The sequence below is a fragment of the Scyliorhinus torazame genome, unplaced genomic scaffold (assembly GCF_047496885.1).
Source record: "Scyliorhinus torazame isolate Kashiwa2021f unplaced genomic scaffold, sScyTor2.1 scaffold_862, whole genome shotgun sequence".
Lineage (NCBI taxonomy): Eukaryota > Metazoa > Chordata > Chondrichthyes > Carcharhiniformes > Scyliorhinidae > Scyliorhinus > Scyliorhinus torazame.
The window spans coordinates 17,644-36,146 of NW_027308589.1; the positions used below are offsets into that span (position 1 = coordinate 17,644).

The following is an 18,503-nucleotide window of genomic DNA, read 5'->3' on the forward strand; positions in this document are numbered from 1 at the left end:
TAAACCACACTTTACATGCAGCTTTCTTTCCACTTAAGCAAGCAAAGGCAATACTTGCATTTAAGAAACAGTTTTTCTTCTGTTGGGGACATTTGATCAAAGGCATTTTCCGAAGCCTGTGTCGGTGGCAAGTTTCATGACCTCTCTCCGTTAATTTCCAAAGCCTTCTCCTCCAACTGTTCAGAGCAGCAATTTTTCTCTCGCTAAGCTCTGGCCAGCCTCTCAAAAGTATTCTGTTGGAGTTTCCAGGCTTGAACTCAAGTTATCTTGGCGGTTTGATTGCCCACTCCCATTTACACAAAAGAACTGAACTGAGCCTTTCTACTGATATGCAACTAACCTCCCATTGACAGTCAGAGGCCATCAGACTCTGCAATGGGCTAATAGTTGGTCAGACAGCAATGTTCCATAGAATTTACAGTGCAGGAGGAGGCCATTCAGCCCATCGAGTCTGCACCAGCTCTTTAAAAGAGCACCTTACTTAAGCCCACGCCTCCACCCTATCCCCGTAACCTCACCTAATCTTTTGGAAACTAAGGAGCAATTTAGCATAGCCAATCCTCCCAAACTGCATATCTTTGGACTGTAGGAGGAAACCGGAGCACCCGGAGGAAACCCACACACAGGGAGAACGTGCAGACTCCGCACAGACAGTGACCCAAGCCAGGAATTGAACCTGGGGCCCTGGAGCTGTGAAGCCATAGTGCTAACCACTATGCTACTGTGCTGCCCTGTTCCAAAGTACAATGGATCGGAGACATCTGTATATTCATTAATGAGTTTACGTCTGGCTGGGACAACGTAACTCAGCCAAGTGTGGGCATATCCCTCTAGACGCTTGTGCTAGCAACACCGCCCGCCCCTCAGTCTATCTAATCTCTAAATTGCCTACTACATTGAGGTCTCATTTCTGGACTCAATTTCCTAATATTTCCCTCACATAACACCAGTTTCCCCATTGTCCATAAATTAAAACTGAAAGGCATCTTTACCTGACAAGGTCCCAGTTGCTCAGCAACAGCTTATTCTACTCTCGGCATTTATTTATTTTTATGCTCAACCCTCTCCAAGCACAATAGAATCACAGCTGGACTTGAAACCAACCCCCACACATGCAAACACCTTTGTCCAGCATGAAGCGAACTAATGTTTTTTTCCTTCCAGGCACAGAAACATTAAATTAAACCCACTTAACCTTATTTCTATTTTTTTCCCCATTACAAATATAAATCCCTTAAAATTACCTTTATTTTCCTAACACACCTCAAGTCCAAGGAGCTCTTGGATTTTGACACCGAGATAGGGGCAATTGGCTCAGTTGTTTGTTCCAACCATGGTTGCCCACCAAACCAAGCAGTCATCCCTCGCACGGCCCCAATCCTGAACATATATATCTTTCTCCATTTTCATACATCACCCCACATAACACTGTTGGCAAGGTTGGTCCAGGGTATGTTCCAACTAACCAAACAAAGACAAACTATTCCACTCCATCATCTTTTCCTTGTAATCACAGAAAGTGCAACACCTGCCCCTAACTTCTCACCACTGATTACACTCCTTTCAGGTGAGGCAGCATTTCACATGCACTGTATTAGTTGGTCTATTGTATTCACTGCTCCCAATACAATTTCCTCTACATTGGGGAGAAACTTCCCTGTCACTTGCCATTTAAATTCAACCATCTTGCTCTCATGCCCATATCTGTCCATAGTCTGTTGCAATGTTCCAGTGAAGCCCAATGCAAACTGCAGGAACAGCACCTCATTTTCCAACTAGACACTCAAGACCATGAACTCTCTCCTCTATCTTGACCCCCTTTTTAATCCAATATGGTGTCCCACCCACCCCCACAGGGCCATCGGTCACTCCTGAGCTCCTGCATATCCCTGGCCTTTTTGCTTCATCCCTAACAGTATAAAATCCATCATGTTTTGCCCTCTTTAGCTCTGAAATCATTTGAACTCAAAAAGCTAATGTTTCTTTCTTCACAGATGCTGCTGGACCCGCTGAATCTATCCAGCATGTTCTGCTTTAATGACAACTATTCTGTTTGCCCAATCATGGTTATAATTGAAATTAAGTTGCCTTGCAATAGAAGATAAACATGCAAATTGCCCAGAGAAAGTAAAGTGCACAGTGCCACTAACGAGGGCGGGGATCAGCACTGAACACACAAATCATGTGCACGCGAAGGGGGCCAATGTTGTGGCCTTTGCCTTAGATTGCCCGGCAATAGATATTATTGAACTGGAGGTCAGCAGCGTCACCAGGGGTCATGGCTTGCCTGGGAGAATTGAATGAATTTCTCAGGCTGGAGAATTTAGGGGTTGTGTGTGGTGGAGGCGTTTTTGTCCATGCTGAAGGAAATTGTTTGAAGGGGGTGGAAAAATTGAACAAACTATGTACTATGTTCATGTCTCGTGTGTTTGGAATAAAATATATATTTTTTTTAAATCCCATGACTGCAGTTTTACTAGCCAGAAGTCATAATGGTGGCCTTAAAGTGAACCAGTACTGTATTCAACAGAACCATTATGCACACTTCACCATCTCCAGGCTTTAATGCTAACTAACCAGTGTTTAGTATCTATACAGACTGTGTACACAAAATCAGGTAAAATTAGATGGATTTGGATACTTCTATGGCAGTGGCTTTCCAGACATAATTCACTAGTATCGACTTAGATAAATTACAAACCCAACAAACAAAAACAAAACAAATTGCAGATTTCAATTTTAAAATTGATCACATAAACCTCTGCCTAATACGACAATTTCTATCCCCAATAGGAATTTCCACATTATCGGCTCAGATTAATAACTTGGTTCAGTAAAGTAATAAGTTTAATTAGTAAAGTAATAACTTGGCAAGTCTACAAGAGCAGAAGTTTTATACCATCACGCTGAATTATATGTATACCCAACTCTTAAGAATCCAAAGTCTAGGTTAGATAGATGCTGGTCTGGAGCACCAAGCTGGTCAGAACAGAATCAGTTTCCTCCAATGTCTTTGCAATCTATTCCGAGTTCCATAAGCTTTGTGGCACAAATGTTTTTGTATGTTATATACATTACTAAATTGGGTGTTCAAATCACTTTGAATCCAGAAGCTGCATTCATATGGTTATAATATAGGTAAAATATCTTTACTAACCTGTGCACTAAGCTCAGGAAAGGTGATACTTTGATAAGGGAATGATGGGTCATCCACAATATGCCAATGGAAAACATTAAACTTATTGAATGACATAGCATCCTGAAGAAAAATAATAAAATGTTAAGTAGCTTAGAGTCAACTTACTGTTTATTATAATTTTTTTTAAATACAGACATTAGCACAGAAGACTATTTAACTTTTTAAAAAGGCTATAACTAATAAAGACGAGATGACAGAACTGGCTAGTATCACAGCTTTGAGAAAGAGTTATTTAGGTTCAAAATGTTAGCTCCTTTTCTCTCCACAGATGCCGTTAGAGATTGTCCAGTATTTTGGGTTTTTGTTTCAGATTCCAGCATCCACAGTAATTTGCTTGTATCACAATGGTCTTGGAATCACTTGAGTCAGTCATTAATTGCCATTTTCTTTGTAATCTTTCGTCACTTTTGGAGCACAGTAAGTACACAAATTCAATAGCTGTCTAGGGGCTGTTTAGCACAGGGCTAAATTGCTGGCTTTGAAAGCAGACCAAGGCAGGCCAGCAGCACCGTTCGATTCCCGTAACAGCCTCCCCGAACAGGCTCCGGAATGTGGCGACTAGGGATTTTTCACTAACTTCATTTGAAGCCTACTTGTGACAATAAGCGATTTTCATTTCATTTTTGTTTTAAAAACATTCTAAAGTATAGCATGGGTGCTAATTACTTGGCTCAGAAAACGGTTTAGTACAAGTACAAAATGCATATTCCATGATTTTGAAATTATATATTTAGACACTTCGGATAACTAAAAAGGGACAAGTATTCCTGTGGGTTTAATATTTATAGAGGTTATACTAAACCCACATAGAACGCAGCAAATTATTATGCCCAATTTAGGTAGGATACAAATTGCTGTTAAATGAATAGACTGGAGCAGCTGGGTTTTTCTCGTCTCTGCTCTTATGGAGATTTTTTTTTTTTAAATTTAGAGTACCCAATTCATTTTTTTCCAATTAAGGGGCAATTTAGCGTGGCCAACCCACCTATCCTGCACATCTTTTGGGTTGTGGGGCGAAACCCACACAAACACAGGGAGAATGTGCAAACTCCACATGGACAGTGACCCAGAGCCGGGATCGAACCTGGGACCTCAGCGCCGTGAGGCAGCAGCACTAACCACTGCGCCACCATGCTGCCAACTCTTATGGAGATTTGATAGAGATGATGATTAAAATCATGAAGGGTTCACAAAACACAAATAAAAGACTATTTCCATTAGTTGAAGGAGGGGATGGGCCAAATATCTATGCTATTCCATGCTTCTATTAACAACCAAAGGGGAAGAAAACAAAAACAACAAAAATTAATATTGCAGGTTGAAGATTTTCAATAGATCCAAAATGGACCAGTGAACTACTTCAGTTAACCCACCTTCAAGAAATAAGCAGATATGCTGTACATTTTCAGCATTTTTGATTTCCATTTTAGATTTAGGTGCTATTCGCTTTAGCTTCAAACAAAGTTTCTGGATGGTGAATTATAAACAATTTCTCTTTGCATACACAGGGATGGCATGGTAGCACAGTGGTTAGCACTGTTGCTTCACAGTGCCCAGGTTCGATTCCCACTTGGATCATTGTCTATGCAGAGTCTGCACGTTCTCCCCATGTCTGTGTGGGTTTCGTCCGGGTGCTCCGTTTTCCTCCCCACAAGTCCCGAAAGACATGCTATTAGGTGAATTGGACATTCGGAATTCTCAGTGTACACGAACAGGCTCCAGAGTGTGGCGACTAGGGGATTTTCACAGTAACTTCATTGCAGTGTTAACGACACTAATTAAGATCATTATAATCACTCACAGGCACCGGAGTATGGCGACTAGGGGATTTTCACAGTAACTTCATTGCAGTGTTAATGACACTAATAGTATTCACTCACTAGGGCTTCTTACCAAGGTTTCAAGGATTACTTTAAGAGGTAAATAGTGCCGAGACGTATCAAGTAAAATTCCTCTGTGAGCGAATCTTGGAGCATCCATAACCTCAGTTTTATTAATGAGAATCTGAAAGAGGAGAATGCATTTTGAATGGCAGATCAATTTTTCCACCCGTGAAGAAGCTTGAAACTTCCTGCCATTTATAATCTTCAGAATATTAACAGTTACTGAATATACACTCTTCACACAGAACATGTAGTTTCATTCAAGATTGGGGGTGGAAGAGAAAAGACACACGCACTTAGACTAGTGCATGTTCAAAAATTACAAATTGTGCAATGTTCCCAAAGTGAGGCAAATCCAGCCACATTATAGTCATTGCAAGCAATTATTCATAATAAATTTTATTCATCACCCCACCTAATATTATTTTAATTTGTATGACTCATCACCCCACCCACTATTATTTTAAAGTTGTATGGGTGTGCTTATTTGATGTAATTCATTGTCCAGGGTTTGTAGTCTTATGCCTGAAAAAAGTGGCAATGCTGGGAGTATCTTCACCACACCAGAGTCCAGCAATTTGAAAGGAAATAGCAGGCTTCCACCCTGGACATCAAAATTCTTGCACTGTCCCTGGAGTAATTGCTCAAACCACCAACATAGCTTTAAGGCAAGGTAGTTAGTTCCAGAGGATTTTAAAAAAAAAATTGTTCATGGGACATGGGTGTCGCAGGCTGTGCCAGCATTTATTGCCCATCCCCAATTGCCCTGGAGGGGCAGTTAAGAATCAACCACATTGCTGTGGGTCTAGAGTCACATATAGACCAGAGAAGGATGGCAGATTTCATGCCCTAAAAAAAGACATTAGTGAACTAGATGGTTTTTTATGACAATTGGCAACGGTTTCATGGTCATCATTAGACTTTCAATTCCAGATTTTTATTGAATTCAAATTTCACCATTTCCAGCGGGATTTGAACCTGGGACACCAGAGTACTCTGGGTCTCTATAGTCCATTGACAATACCATTACACCACTTCCTCCTCTAGATGTGTATCAGTCAATGAACAGCAAGATATCTTCTTTCTGGTGCAACATAAGCCAATAATATAGCAGGAATCATATGGCTCAGAAGAACAAATTCAAATCTAAAGGAAAGGAACAAGAAGGAACGAAGATTCAGGTCCATGGCTATTCGCTAACATGCCTTTTTTTTGTAGCCCAGGTGATTTTTGCAGCCCTTAAACCTTTTATGCACACTCAAAAATGCACAACAGCTTAAGGGTCAACTTGTCCATGGCGTGCATGGGAACCTTTGGTTGTTGCAGCTTACAGGGAACAGTGCTATTTACCCTCATATTTCCCCAAAGGTAAGAGCAGAAATTGCTCTTTTTCTACCATTTGGTAAATCCATACAGAACATTTTAAACTGGTTATTTTTCCATTTACTGTGGTGATCTCTAGAGCCAGATTCCAAATCAACATGTAAAAAGACAAACATGGATAAGAGACCCCACATAATGATAAGCCACACATCAGCAAGTTCTTTAGAAAAGTGGAGAATTACAATATAGGGTTAACATGTAACCTTTAGTTCAAGAAACAAAGGCAACGTATCAATTCTGTAGTTGGTATTCAAATGAATCATGCTCAGCAGTTTGCAGCACAACAGATGCTGGCTAATTTGTCTAAGCTTCTATTGCTTAGTTAAATAAACCTTTCCAATAAGGTCTATACTTGAAGAACGCCAAGTTACTGCACAATTGGTGTGCCAACCTATTATTTGTGCAATATTTTAACAAAGAGCAAAGGAAAAACTATTAAATGTCCAGAAATCAGAACTCTGAAAATAGCTTACAGTTTCATATTCATCCTCATAAACCAACTGGCTGAAGGTCTCCAATCCTGAAACAAATTTTAATTGCATGAATATATATATATATATTTTAATTATCAAAGTCAATTGACAGTTTAGTTGTCGAACTAGCAGTAAAAACATTGTTCTGACATGGGGGATTTGATTTTCTCCCACACTGAACAGTTTAAACTTCAGTTAACCATTCGATACAAATTTACTAATTGATCCCAGATGTCACATTCAATAATAGTTAGGTGGTATAATGCTGCATCCATAATAAGGGAATGGGTACAATTAGTTTACATGTGCCATCCTGTTCCGTTTGAAATACAAAGTTGCTAATTGCCGCAATCCTTCCATCACTTACCTCGCAGTGCACCCCACACATTTTCTGATTTCAGAGAAGCTACAGGTTGAGTAACACTGATTTCATCTAAAAAAAACAAATATAAAAATACAAGTAGACAAAAATCTGTCAGATTCTGACCAAAGAAAGCAGAACAATTTGATTACACATAAATATCCTTAATTTATGTGGCAAATTAACATACTCTTGGGTAACTTCAAAAAGCTTGGTCAGCTGGTGGTATACTTGCTAACATTCTAGGTTTAAATCCCACTCCAGAACATCAGCACAAAAGGCTGACGCTTGGTGTAGTATTGACTGCTGAGTGCTGCATCATTGGGAGGTGCCAACCTTCAGATGAGAAATTAAACAGAGGCCTCATTTACCGGTTTGGGTGGATATAATTGGTCCTATGACAATAAGAACAGGGGAGTTAACTCTGGTGTCAAAGCCAATATTTATCTTTCCATCAACACCACAAACAGATTATCTAGTCATTATCAAACTGCCATTTGAGAATTTGCTGCATGTGATTTGGCCGTCACATTTCCTACACAACTAGTGACAACATTTCAAAAGAACTTCAGAGATGTTCAGTGGGCATGAAAAGAACAAAGAAAATTACAGAACAGGAACAGGCCCTCCAAGCCTGCACCAATCATGTTGCCCATCTGAACTAAAACCCTCGATACTTCCGGGGACCATATCCCTCTATTCCATCCTATTCATGGATTTGTCCAGACGCCCTTAAAAGTCACTATCGTATTGGCTTTCACTACCTCACCCGGCGAGTTCCAGGCTCCCACTGTATTTTTTTTTTTTAAAAAACACTTGCCTCATACATCTCCTTTGAACCTTGCCCCCTAGTAATTGACTCTTCCACCCTGGGAAAAAGCTTCTGACTACCCATTCTGTCCATGCCCCTCAATCTTTTACACTACTATCAAAGTCACCCCTCAACCTCCATCATTCCAGTGAGAACAAACCAAGTTTCTCCAAACTCTCCGCACAGCTCATACCCTCCATACCAGGCAACATCCTGGTAAATCTTTTCTGTACTCTCTCCAAAGCCTCCACAACACTATATTCCCAAGTGCAGCCTAACTAAGGTTCCATAAAACGGCAACACGACTTGCCAATTTTTAAAACTCAAATGTCCCGGCCGATGGAGGCAAGCATGCCGTATGCCTTCTTGACTACCTTCTCCACCTGCCTTACCACTTTCAGTGATCTGTACCTGTATCATAGAATTTAGTGCAGAAGGTGGCCATTAGGTCAAGTCTGCACCAGCCCTTGGAAGAGCACCCCCCTTCCACAGACTCATCCACCAAGCCCCTGGACGCAAAGTATCCATTTAATACCTCCACCCATTTCCTCTGGCTCCATGCATAGATTCCCTCCCCTGTCCTCGAGTGGGCCAACCCTATTGCTCTTTACATATAAAGAGCCTTGGTATTTTCCCTCCACGCTATCCCCCTAACCCAGTAACCACATCTAACCTTTTTGGACACCCAAGAGCAATTTTACATGGCTAATCCACCTAACCTGCACATCTTTGGACTGTGGGAGGAAACCGGAGCACCCGGAGGAAACCCACGCAGACACGGAGAACATGCAGACTCTGCACAGATAGTGATCCAAGCCGGGAATCGAACCAGAGACCCTGGAGCTGTGAAGCAACTGTGCTACTGTGCAGTACACCCAGATCCCCCATGAATACTCCCAAGGGTTCTGCCATTTACTGTATATTTCCCATCTGTATTAGATCTTCTAAAATGCATTACCTCACATTTATCCGGTATAAACTCCATCTGCCATCTCTCCACCCAAGTCTCCAACTGATCTATATCCCAACGGTCCTCATCACTATCCGCAATTCCATGAACCTTTGTGTAGACCGCAAACTTACTAATCAAACCATTGCTCTTTATATATGTATAAAGAGCCTTGGTATTTTCCTTAATCGTGCTGGCCAATGACTTTTTGTGAAAAGTACTATATAAAAACACAAGTCTTTCTTTTTACAGAAAATTATTTCTGACTTCTCACTTGACATAGGCAAATTGAGAATTGAGCAGCCAATTTATCTCACATTGGCAAATAAATAACTAGATCCTATTTTGTTTCAAGAATATAGGGTGAACCCTGCTGAAAGTGCCATAGATTCTTCCAGAATGGGCCTCAGTTGGCACTTCCAACAATGCATTATTCCTCAAGTATCACAGTGAAGCCAATGTAGGTCAAGGATTCGGTTTCCCATGCCGTGGCATTACCAACCTGAACAACAAACTAAAGTTAGTTGAGCCAATTACTTTAAAAGCTGCAACTTTATCAGCTCATCAGGATCTACTCCCATTTGGAAGCAAGTGGACGTATAAACGAGAGGCAGCACGGTTTTGTGAAGGGGAGATCGTGTCTCACTAACTTGATAGCTTCGAGGTGGTCACAAAGATGATTGATGCAGGTAGGGCAGTGGATGTTGTCTATACGGACTTCAGTAAGGCCTTTGACAAGGTCCCTCATGGCAGACTGGTACAAAAGGTGAAGTCACACGGGATCAGAGGTGAGCTGGCAAGATGGATGCAGAACTGGCTAGGTCATAGAAGGCAGAGAGCAGCAATGGAAGGGTGTTTTTCTGATTGGAGGGCTGTGACTAGTGGTGTTCCGCAGGGTTCAGTGCTAGGACCGTTGCTGTTTGTAGTATGTATAAATGGATTTGGAGGAAAATGTAACTGGTTTGATTAGTAAGTTTGCAGACGACACAAAGGTTGGTGGAATTGCGGATAGCGATGAGGACTGTCAGAGGATACAGCAGGATTTAGATAGTTTGGAAACTTGGGCGGAGAGATGGCAGATGGAGTTAGGGTAAATGTTTAATCTGGGCAAATGGGAGGTAATGCATTTTGGAAGGTCTAATATAGGTAGGGAATATACAGTGAATGGTAGAACCTCAAGGGTATTGACAGTCAGAGAGATCTAGGTGTACAGGTCCACAGGTCACTGAAAGGGGCAACACAGGTGGAGAAGATAGTCAAGAAGGCATACAGCATGCTTGCCTTCATTGGCCGGGGCATGGAGTATAAAAATTGGCAAGTCATGTTGCCGCTTTATGGAACCTTCGTTAGGCAACACTTGGGGAGTATAGTGTTCAATTCTCGTCGCCACACTACCAGAAGGATGTGGAGGCTTTAGAGGGTGCAAAGAGATTTACCAGGATATTGCCTGGTATGAAGGGCATTAGCTGATATGGAGGGCATTAGCTATGAGGAGGTTGAATAAACTCAGTTTGTTCTCACTGGAACGAAGGAGGTTAAGGAGTGACCTGATAGAGGTCTACAAATTATATGGGGCATAGACAGAGTGGATAGTCAGGGATTTTTCCCCCCAGGGTAGTAGAGGGGTCAATTACTAGGGCGCATAGGTTTAAGGTGCGAGGCACAAGGTTTAGAGGAGATACGAGGCAATTTTTATTTTAAAAACAGAGGGTAGTGGGTGCCTGGAACTCGCTGCCGGAGGAGGTGGTGGAAGCAGGGACGATAGTTACGTTTAAAGGGGCATCTTGACAAATACGAATAGGATGGGAATGGAGGGATACAGGCCCCAGAAGCGTAGAAGATTTTAGTTTAGACAGCAGCATGGTCGGCGCAGGCTTGGAGGGCCGAAGGGCCTGTTTCTGTGCTGTAGTTTTCTTTGTACCAAGACATAGATTTTCAGTACGCATTTAATAAGGTTCCACACAAAAGATTTTTTTGGGGGGGGGGGGGGGGGGGGGGGAGGGGGGTGAATGAAAGACCACAGTTGGACCGAGGCACAGGTTGGGAGCCATTTTTTAAAAAATAAACATTTTATTGAGGTATTTTTGGTATAGAAACAACAACAAAATAGACAAGATACATGAAACCATATACATAGTGCAAAAACCGTTTACCTTACATACAGGTCCCACCCTTATTACCCCCCTAGTCTAACCTAAACTACTCCTTTCTCTCCCCCCCCCCCCCCTTGTCTGCGGACGATTAACCCCAACAGTGAACCTCGCAAGGCGAACTTAATTGTCTCCAGACAGAGAAAGCTAGCCATGTCAGATAGCTAGGTATCCAACTTCGGGGGCTTTGGGTCCCTGCATGCCAATAGTATCCATCTCCGAGCTACCAGGGAAGCAAAGGCCAGAACATCTGCCTCTTTCTCCTCCTGGATTCCCGGATCTTCCGACACCCCGAAAATCGCCACCTCTGGACCCAGCGCCACCCTTATTTTTAAAACCTTGGACATGACATCCGCAAACCCCTGCCAAAATCCCCGAAGCTTTGGACATGTCCAAAACATATGGACATGGTTCGCTGGTCCTTCCGCACATTTTGTGCACCTGTCTTCCACCCCAAAGAATCTGATCATCCGGGCCACTGTCATGGGAGTCCGGTGCACAAGCTTAAATTGTATCAGGCGGAGGCTGGCACATGTTGCATACGCGTTGACTCTACTCAACGCGTCCGCCCATAAACCATCCTCTATCTCACCTCCCCCTCCCACTTACACTTCAGCTCCTCGGTCTGCATCTCCTCCGACCCCATAAGCTCCTTATAGATGTCCGAAACGCTCCCCTCCCCTACCCACCCTCTGGAAATTACCGTCCTGAATCCCCCTCAGCGGTAGGAACAGGAAGATTGCCACCTGTTTACGAAGGAAGTCCCGCACCGGAATTAGTTTCCCCTCACCAGCCCAAACTTTTCCTCTAGCTCCCTCATACTCCCCTCTATGAACACATACCCATCCTCTCCATCCCTGCTCTCCGCCATCCCTGGAACCCCCCCATCCAATCTCCCCGAGAATGTCCAATTCACCTACAGCACGTCTTTTGGGACTTGTGGGAGGAAACCGGAGGAAACCTACGCAGACATAGGGAGAAAGTGCAGACTCCGCACAGACAGTGACACAAGCAGGAATCAAACCCGGGTTCCTGGCACTGTGACGCAACAGTGCTCTCCATTGTGCTACCGTGCTGGGATTTGTGGATTGTGTGTTTCCCAGAGGTTTTTCCTCAGACCTTTACATCAGCTCATCATTTATATTAAAATTACTAGGATAAAAGGATAAGAGAATAGTCTATAGATGCCGCTGTTGGCAAGCACAGCAGGTCTGTAAATAGGAGCAAAAAGTTACAAAGTGAGTGGGGAAATATTGTGGTATGTAAAGGTCAATGCAGGGAAGAGCATGAGATGTACCAGAGGAGTAGTTTGAACAGGACTTCTGGGAGAAAATGACTGCACAGTTCCTTCCAATCTAAAAAACATTAACCTCTCATTTAACAGACTTCTTACCCACACAGCAATTGCCCATCTAATCCCTTGGGACTTCGAAGATGATACCCTTCCTACACATCAAGGAATGAAAAACAGCAAAGGCAATGTAAATAAGGTACCATAATGCAGCAGAATGGCAAAACAGCCTGGAGCATCTAAATGTCCTATCTCTGTACTAATGACACCCTCCTGGATAGTCAAAGAGCCAGAAACACCCCAAGAGAATCCACGCTAGGCTACACTGAGCAATCTGCTTTTTGAATCAGTGATTTTCCTGCAACGATTATCATTGCACAAAAGGCCAAGAGGCGATCGAATCATAACACCAATACAAGTGAGCTGGGTGTGTTTTAAAAGAATGCAGATGGACCAGAATTTTCTTCAAGGACCTCTCCCCAGTCTTTTATTCCTCTTTAAAAAGGTAACATACATCACTCTAAATAGGCAATAGCGCGATAGGCTCAAAAATACCACACTGAAGCAACTTCCCAAAATTGGCAAAACACAAGGGTTCTGAAGGGTCAAATACAGCTCAAAACATAGCTCCACAGGTACTGCCAGGCCTGCATAGTTTTTATAGCATTTTGTTTCAAATTTCCAGCATCCATGAGCTGCTTTTAAAACTTGGAAGGTTGCTCAGTGAGTGATCAATGCCAGTTCCCAAGATAGTGTCACTGTGGCAATGTAGTTCAAACTACCTCACTTATAATAAGATCCAAAAATACATTCACTTGAAACATGGGCCGGTTTAGCTCAGTGGGCCAAACAGCTGGTTTGTAATGCAGAACAAGGCCAGCAGCGAGTGTTAAATTCCTGTACTGGCTCACCCAAACAGGTGCCGGAATGTGGCACCTAGGGGTTTTTCACAGTAACTTCATACTTGTGACAATAAAAGACTATTATTATTATTAACAGGTTGGGATAATATAAGAACATAAGAACTAGGAGCAGGAGTAGGCTATCTGGCCACTTGAGCCTGCTCCGCCATTCAATGAGATCGTAGCTGATCTTTTTTGGACTCCGCTCCACTAACTGGCCCAAACACCATAACCCTTAATTCTTCAAAAAACTATCTATCGTTATCTTAAAAACTGCTTCACTGGGCAAGGAATTCCATAGATTCACAACTCTTTGGGTGAAGAAGTTCCTCCTAAGCTCAGTTCTAAATCTACTTCCCCTTATTTTGAGGCTATGCCCCCTACTTCTGCTTTCACCCGCCAGTGGAAACAACCTGCCCACATCTATCCTATCTATTCCCTTCATAATTTTATATGTTTCTATAAGATCCCCCCTCATCCTTCTAAATTCCAACGAGTACAGTCAGAGTCTACTCAACCTCTCCTCGTAATCTAACCCCTTCAGGTCTGGGATTAACCTAGGTGAATCTCCTCTGCACACCCTCCAGCGCCAGTATGTCCTTTCTCAGGCAAGGAGACCAAAACTGAACAATACTCCAGGAGTGGCCTCACTAACACCTTATACAGTTGCAGCATAACCTCCCTAGTCTTAAACTCCATCCCTCTAGCAATTAAGGACAAACTTCCATTTGCCTTCTTAAATCACCTGTAAACCAACTTTTCTGCGACTCATGCACTAGCACACCCAGGTCTCTCTACACAGCGGCATGTTTTAATATTTTATTTAAATAATAATCCCTTTTGCTATTATTCCTCCCAAAACGGATAACCTCATATTTGTCGACATTGTATTCCGCCTGCCAGACTAGCCCATTCACTTAACCTAACCGAATCCCTCTGCAGACTTCCGGTATCCTCTGCACTTTTTGCTTTACCACTTATCTTAGTGTCGTCTGCAAACTTGGACACATTGCCCTTGGTCCCCAACTCCAAATCATCTATGTAAATTGTGAACAATTGTGGGCCCAACACTGAACCCTGAGGGACACCACTAGCCATGGATTGCAAACCAGAGAAACACCCATTAATCCCCACGCTTTGCTTTCTATTAATTAACCAATCCTCTATCCATGCTACTACTTCACCCTTAATGCCATGCATCTTTAGCTTATGCAGCAATCTTGTGTGTGGCACCTTGTCAAAGGCTTTCTGGAAATCCAGATATACCATATCCATTGGCTCCCCGTTATCTACCGCACTGGTAATGCCCTCAAAAAATTCCACTAAATTAGTTAGGCACGACCTGCCCTTTATGAACCCATGCTGCGTCAGCCCAATGGGACAATTTCCATCCAGATGCCTCGCTATTTCTTCCTTGATGAGATTCCAGCATCTTCCCTACTACCGAAGTTAGGCTAACTGGCCTATAATTACCCACTTTCTGCCTACCTCCTTTTTTAAACAGTGGTGTCACGTTTGCTAATTTTCAATCCGCCGGGATTATCAGCTATGGCTCAGTGATGGCATTGCAATTGACAGTTTTCTGACTCAGCGGTGTGGGTGTTATTCAAAAGTGCGTTGATTTTTAAAAATGTACAGGATGTGGGCATTGCTCATTAGGCCAGCATTTGTTTCCCATCCCTCGAGAAGGTGGTGGTTAGCTGCCTTCTTGAACCACCACAGTCCCTGCAGTTAGGGAGGGAGGGAGCCAGGATTTTTGGCCCAGTGACAGTGAAAGAACAGCGATATATTTGCAAGCCAGGATAATGAGTGGCTTGGAAGAGAACTTCCAGGTGGTGGTAACTCGTCTGGCTAATGAAACATATTTATACACAACTTTTTTAAATGTATTCATTCATTGGATGACAGCATCACTGTCTAGACCAACATTTATTGCCCACCCCTAAATGGCATAGCCGTAATCTTAGCTGTACCAGAATTTTGTTCACAGTTCTAGTATAACCTCTTTGCTCCTATGTTCCATGCCTCCGCTAATAATGGAAAACATCTTAACCATCTTGTTAACATGTGGTTAAAGTCTTTGTCCCTCTTCTTTTCAAAATCCTACCATTTTTTGACCATTCCCTTGCCTTATTTACCACCCCCAAATGCATTATCTCACACTTCTCTGGATTGAATTCAATTTTCCACTTTCTGCCCACCCAACTAGTCCACTGATATCTTCCTGTTGTCTGCAGTTTTCATCCTCACCATCAACCACAATGCTATTATTTTTGCATAATCTGGAAACTTCTTTAATGTAGGAACCATAAAGTCCAAAATATACATAACAAAAAGCAACAGATATGGTACTAAGCACCCCCCCCCTCCACCCCAGCCTTGGAAACGGTCCAGACGAGTTTTGCAAGAAGGTAATCATAGAATTTACAGTGCAGAAGGAGGCCATTCAGCCCATCGAGTCTGCACCAGCTCTTGGAAAGAGCACCCTACCCAAGGTCAACACCTCCCCCCTATCCCCACAACCCAGTAACCCCACCCAACACTAAGGGCAATTTTGGACACCAAGGGCAATTTATCATGGCCAATCCACCTAACCTGCACATCTTTGGACTGTGGGAGGAAACCGGAGCACCCGAAGGAAACCCACGCAGACACAGGGAGAACGTGCAGACTCCGCACAGACAGTGACCCAAACCGGAATCGAACCTGGGACCCTGGAGCTGTGAAGCAACTGTGCGATCCACAATGCTACCGTGCTGCAATGAAGAGCTTGTTATACGAGGAGCTGTTGAGGACTCTGGGTCTGTACTCGTTGAAGTTTAGAAGGATGAGGGGGAGGGGGATCTTACTGAAACTTACAGAATACGGAGAGGCCTGGATAAGAGTGGACGTGGAATGGAGGTTTCCACTAGTCGGAGAAACTAGAACACGAGGGCACAGCCTCAGACAGAAGGGACAATCTTTTAAAACAGATGAGGAGGAATTTCTTCAGCCAGAAGGTGGTGAATCTGTGGAATGCTTCACCGCCAAAGGCTGTGGAGGCCAATCACTGAGGGTCTTTAAGATGGAGATAAATAGGTTTTTGAAGTAATAAGGGAATCAGGGGTTATGAGGATAAGAAAACTATTAGCCATGATTGAATGGTGGTGCAACCCGATGGGCCAAATGGCCCAATTCCACTTCTATGCCTCATGGTCTTATTAACTTTTGCTTCCTGCCACTGAACCAATTTTGGATCCAACGTGAAGTCTAAAGGTTTAATTTTTTTCTGGCCAGCCTGCCATGTGACACCATGTCAAGACCCTTGTAAAAGCCATGTAGACTACATCAAACACCCCACCGGTTACCTCCTGCAAAAGAGAAACCCAACAAGTTAGGTGATGACCCTTCCCTTAATAAATCTGTGCCTTTCCCATGATATGACTTTTAGGCCACACAACAGAAAAGCAGAATTAGGCCACTCGGCCCATCGAGCCTGCCCTGCCATTTAAATCATGGCTGATATTTTTCTCATCCCCATTCTCCCTCCTTCTCCCATAACCCCTGGTCCTCTTATTAATCAAGAACGTATCTATCTCTGTTTTAAAGACACAGCAAAGAGTGTCACAGATTCACGGGGCTGAAGAAATCCCTCCACATCTGTTTTAAAGGATTGTCCCTTTAGTCTGAGATAGTGTCCTCTGCTTCTAGTTTTTCCTACACGTGGAAACAGCCTCTCCACATCCACTCTATCCAGGCCTCACAGTATCCTGCAAATTTCAATAAGATCCCCCCTCACGTTTCCAAACTCCAACGAGTACAGACCCAGAGTCCTTCCAGGGATCATTCTTGTGAATGCCTCTGGACCCTTTCAAAGATGATTTATTTGTCCCCCAATTCCTTCCAATAATTTTCCCACCACTGATTTGTCTGCAATTATTTGAAGAGTAAAGAAACGGTTTTAACTCGCCCTTTTAAAAAGGCTAGAACAGACTTTGGGAGGTCACAGAGGCTTGAAAGGCACGATACGAATGCTGACACTGCAAGCACGTTCTCCCGATGTCTGCAATGAGGTTACTGTGAAAACCCCTAGTCACCACATTCCAGCGCCTGTCCGGGTACACAGGGGGAAAATTCAGAATGTCCAATTCACCTAACAGTACATCTTTCGGGACTTGTGGGAGGAAACGGAGCACCCAGAGGAAATCCACGCAGACACGGGGAGAACGTGCAGACTCCAATCCTAGCTGGGAATTGAACCCTAGAACCTGGCGCTGTGAAACAACAGTGCTAACTACTGTGCTATCCCACATGGCGGGCGGGCCGTCATTTCCAGGTGCACCCCGCCGCCTTCTCCCCGGAACAATACTCACAAGCTTCGTTGCTCGTGATGCTGGGATGCCGGTTACACTCAGGGTCACTGGCGATGATAGTGACCTGCAGCTGACGCAGCTCCCCGGTGTGGCTCGGCCTAGCAGTCGGCTTCCGGGGACCTCTCCTGGCCGCGTTGCTGCCGAAGATGTAGTAGAAATATCTGCGGAAGGCGTTGTCCAGCAGGGAGCAGCCAACAGCGGCGGTGGAGCTGGGCGAGTGGACGATCTGAAACGTGTGGCCGCTCAGCCGGTAAAACTCGGGGCTGATGTGGAGGTTTTTGGGCAATGGCCAGAGCGAGCCGGAGGGAGAGTCGCCCATCTCGGGCTGGTACACGGGCTCGTCCTCCGCCCGATCGGCGAGAGCGGAGGCCGGCGGGAGGAGCAGCAGCACAAACAGGCTCCCAAGATTCGCCATCTCCTGTCAGACTAGGCACTGCCGGCTCGCGCTCCGCTTTAAGAGGCGGCGCGCATGGACGGTCATGTGAGCAGCTGTCGGTCACGTGACACATTTAAAACCGCATTCAACGGCCGGGCGGCCCCGGCCTCCAAACCCCCGGCGGGTCCTAGCGCCGGGCCATTACTTCTCAGATGACTGCGCCTGCTCAGTGAGGGGTGGATGACCGCTGGTAAGTGGCTCCTGCGCCACACCACGGAAACTAAAAACAAAATCAAAGCCCCTCTGCGCCACCAAATGCATTATCAAACAAAAACAAATCTCAGAAAATAAGCCATTTGGCCCATGGAGTCCG

The 18,503-nt window shown here is 43.9% G+C and overlaps 1 protein-coding gene across 2 annotated transcripts in view; it reads right to left on the reverse strand.

Annotated features, from left to right (window-relative positions):
* LOC140406764 (beta-hexosaminidase subunit beta-like) overlaps positions 1-18,224 on the reverse strand; it is a 35,707-nt gene extending 17,483 nt beyond the window's left edge. The window contains exons 1-5 of one of the 2 annotated variants that reach the window (XM_072494703.1): positions 17,755-18,224; positions 7,306-7,371; positions 6,939-6,985; positions 5,093-5,203; positions 3,158-3,259 (exon numbers count right to left, since the gene is read on the reverse strand). In XM_072494703.1, the coding sequence (XP_072350804.1) occupies positions 3,158-3,259; positions 5,093-5,203; positions 6,939-6,985; positions 7,306-7,371; positions 17,755-18,169 (741 nt within the window). In that variant the 5' untranslated portion in view covers positions 18,170-18,224. The remainder of the gene's footprint in view (positions 1-3,157; positions 3,260-5,092; positions 5,204-6,938; positions 6,986-7,305; positions 7,372-17,754) is intronic. The other variant, XM_072494704.1, reaches the window with a different exon arrangement.
* Between the last annotated feature and the right edge of the window lie 279 nt (positions 18,225-18,503).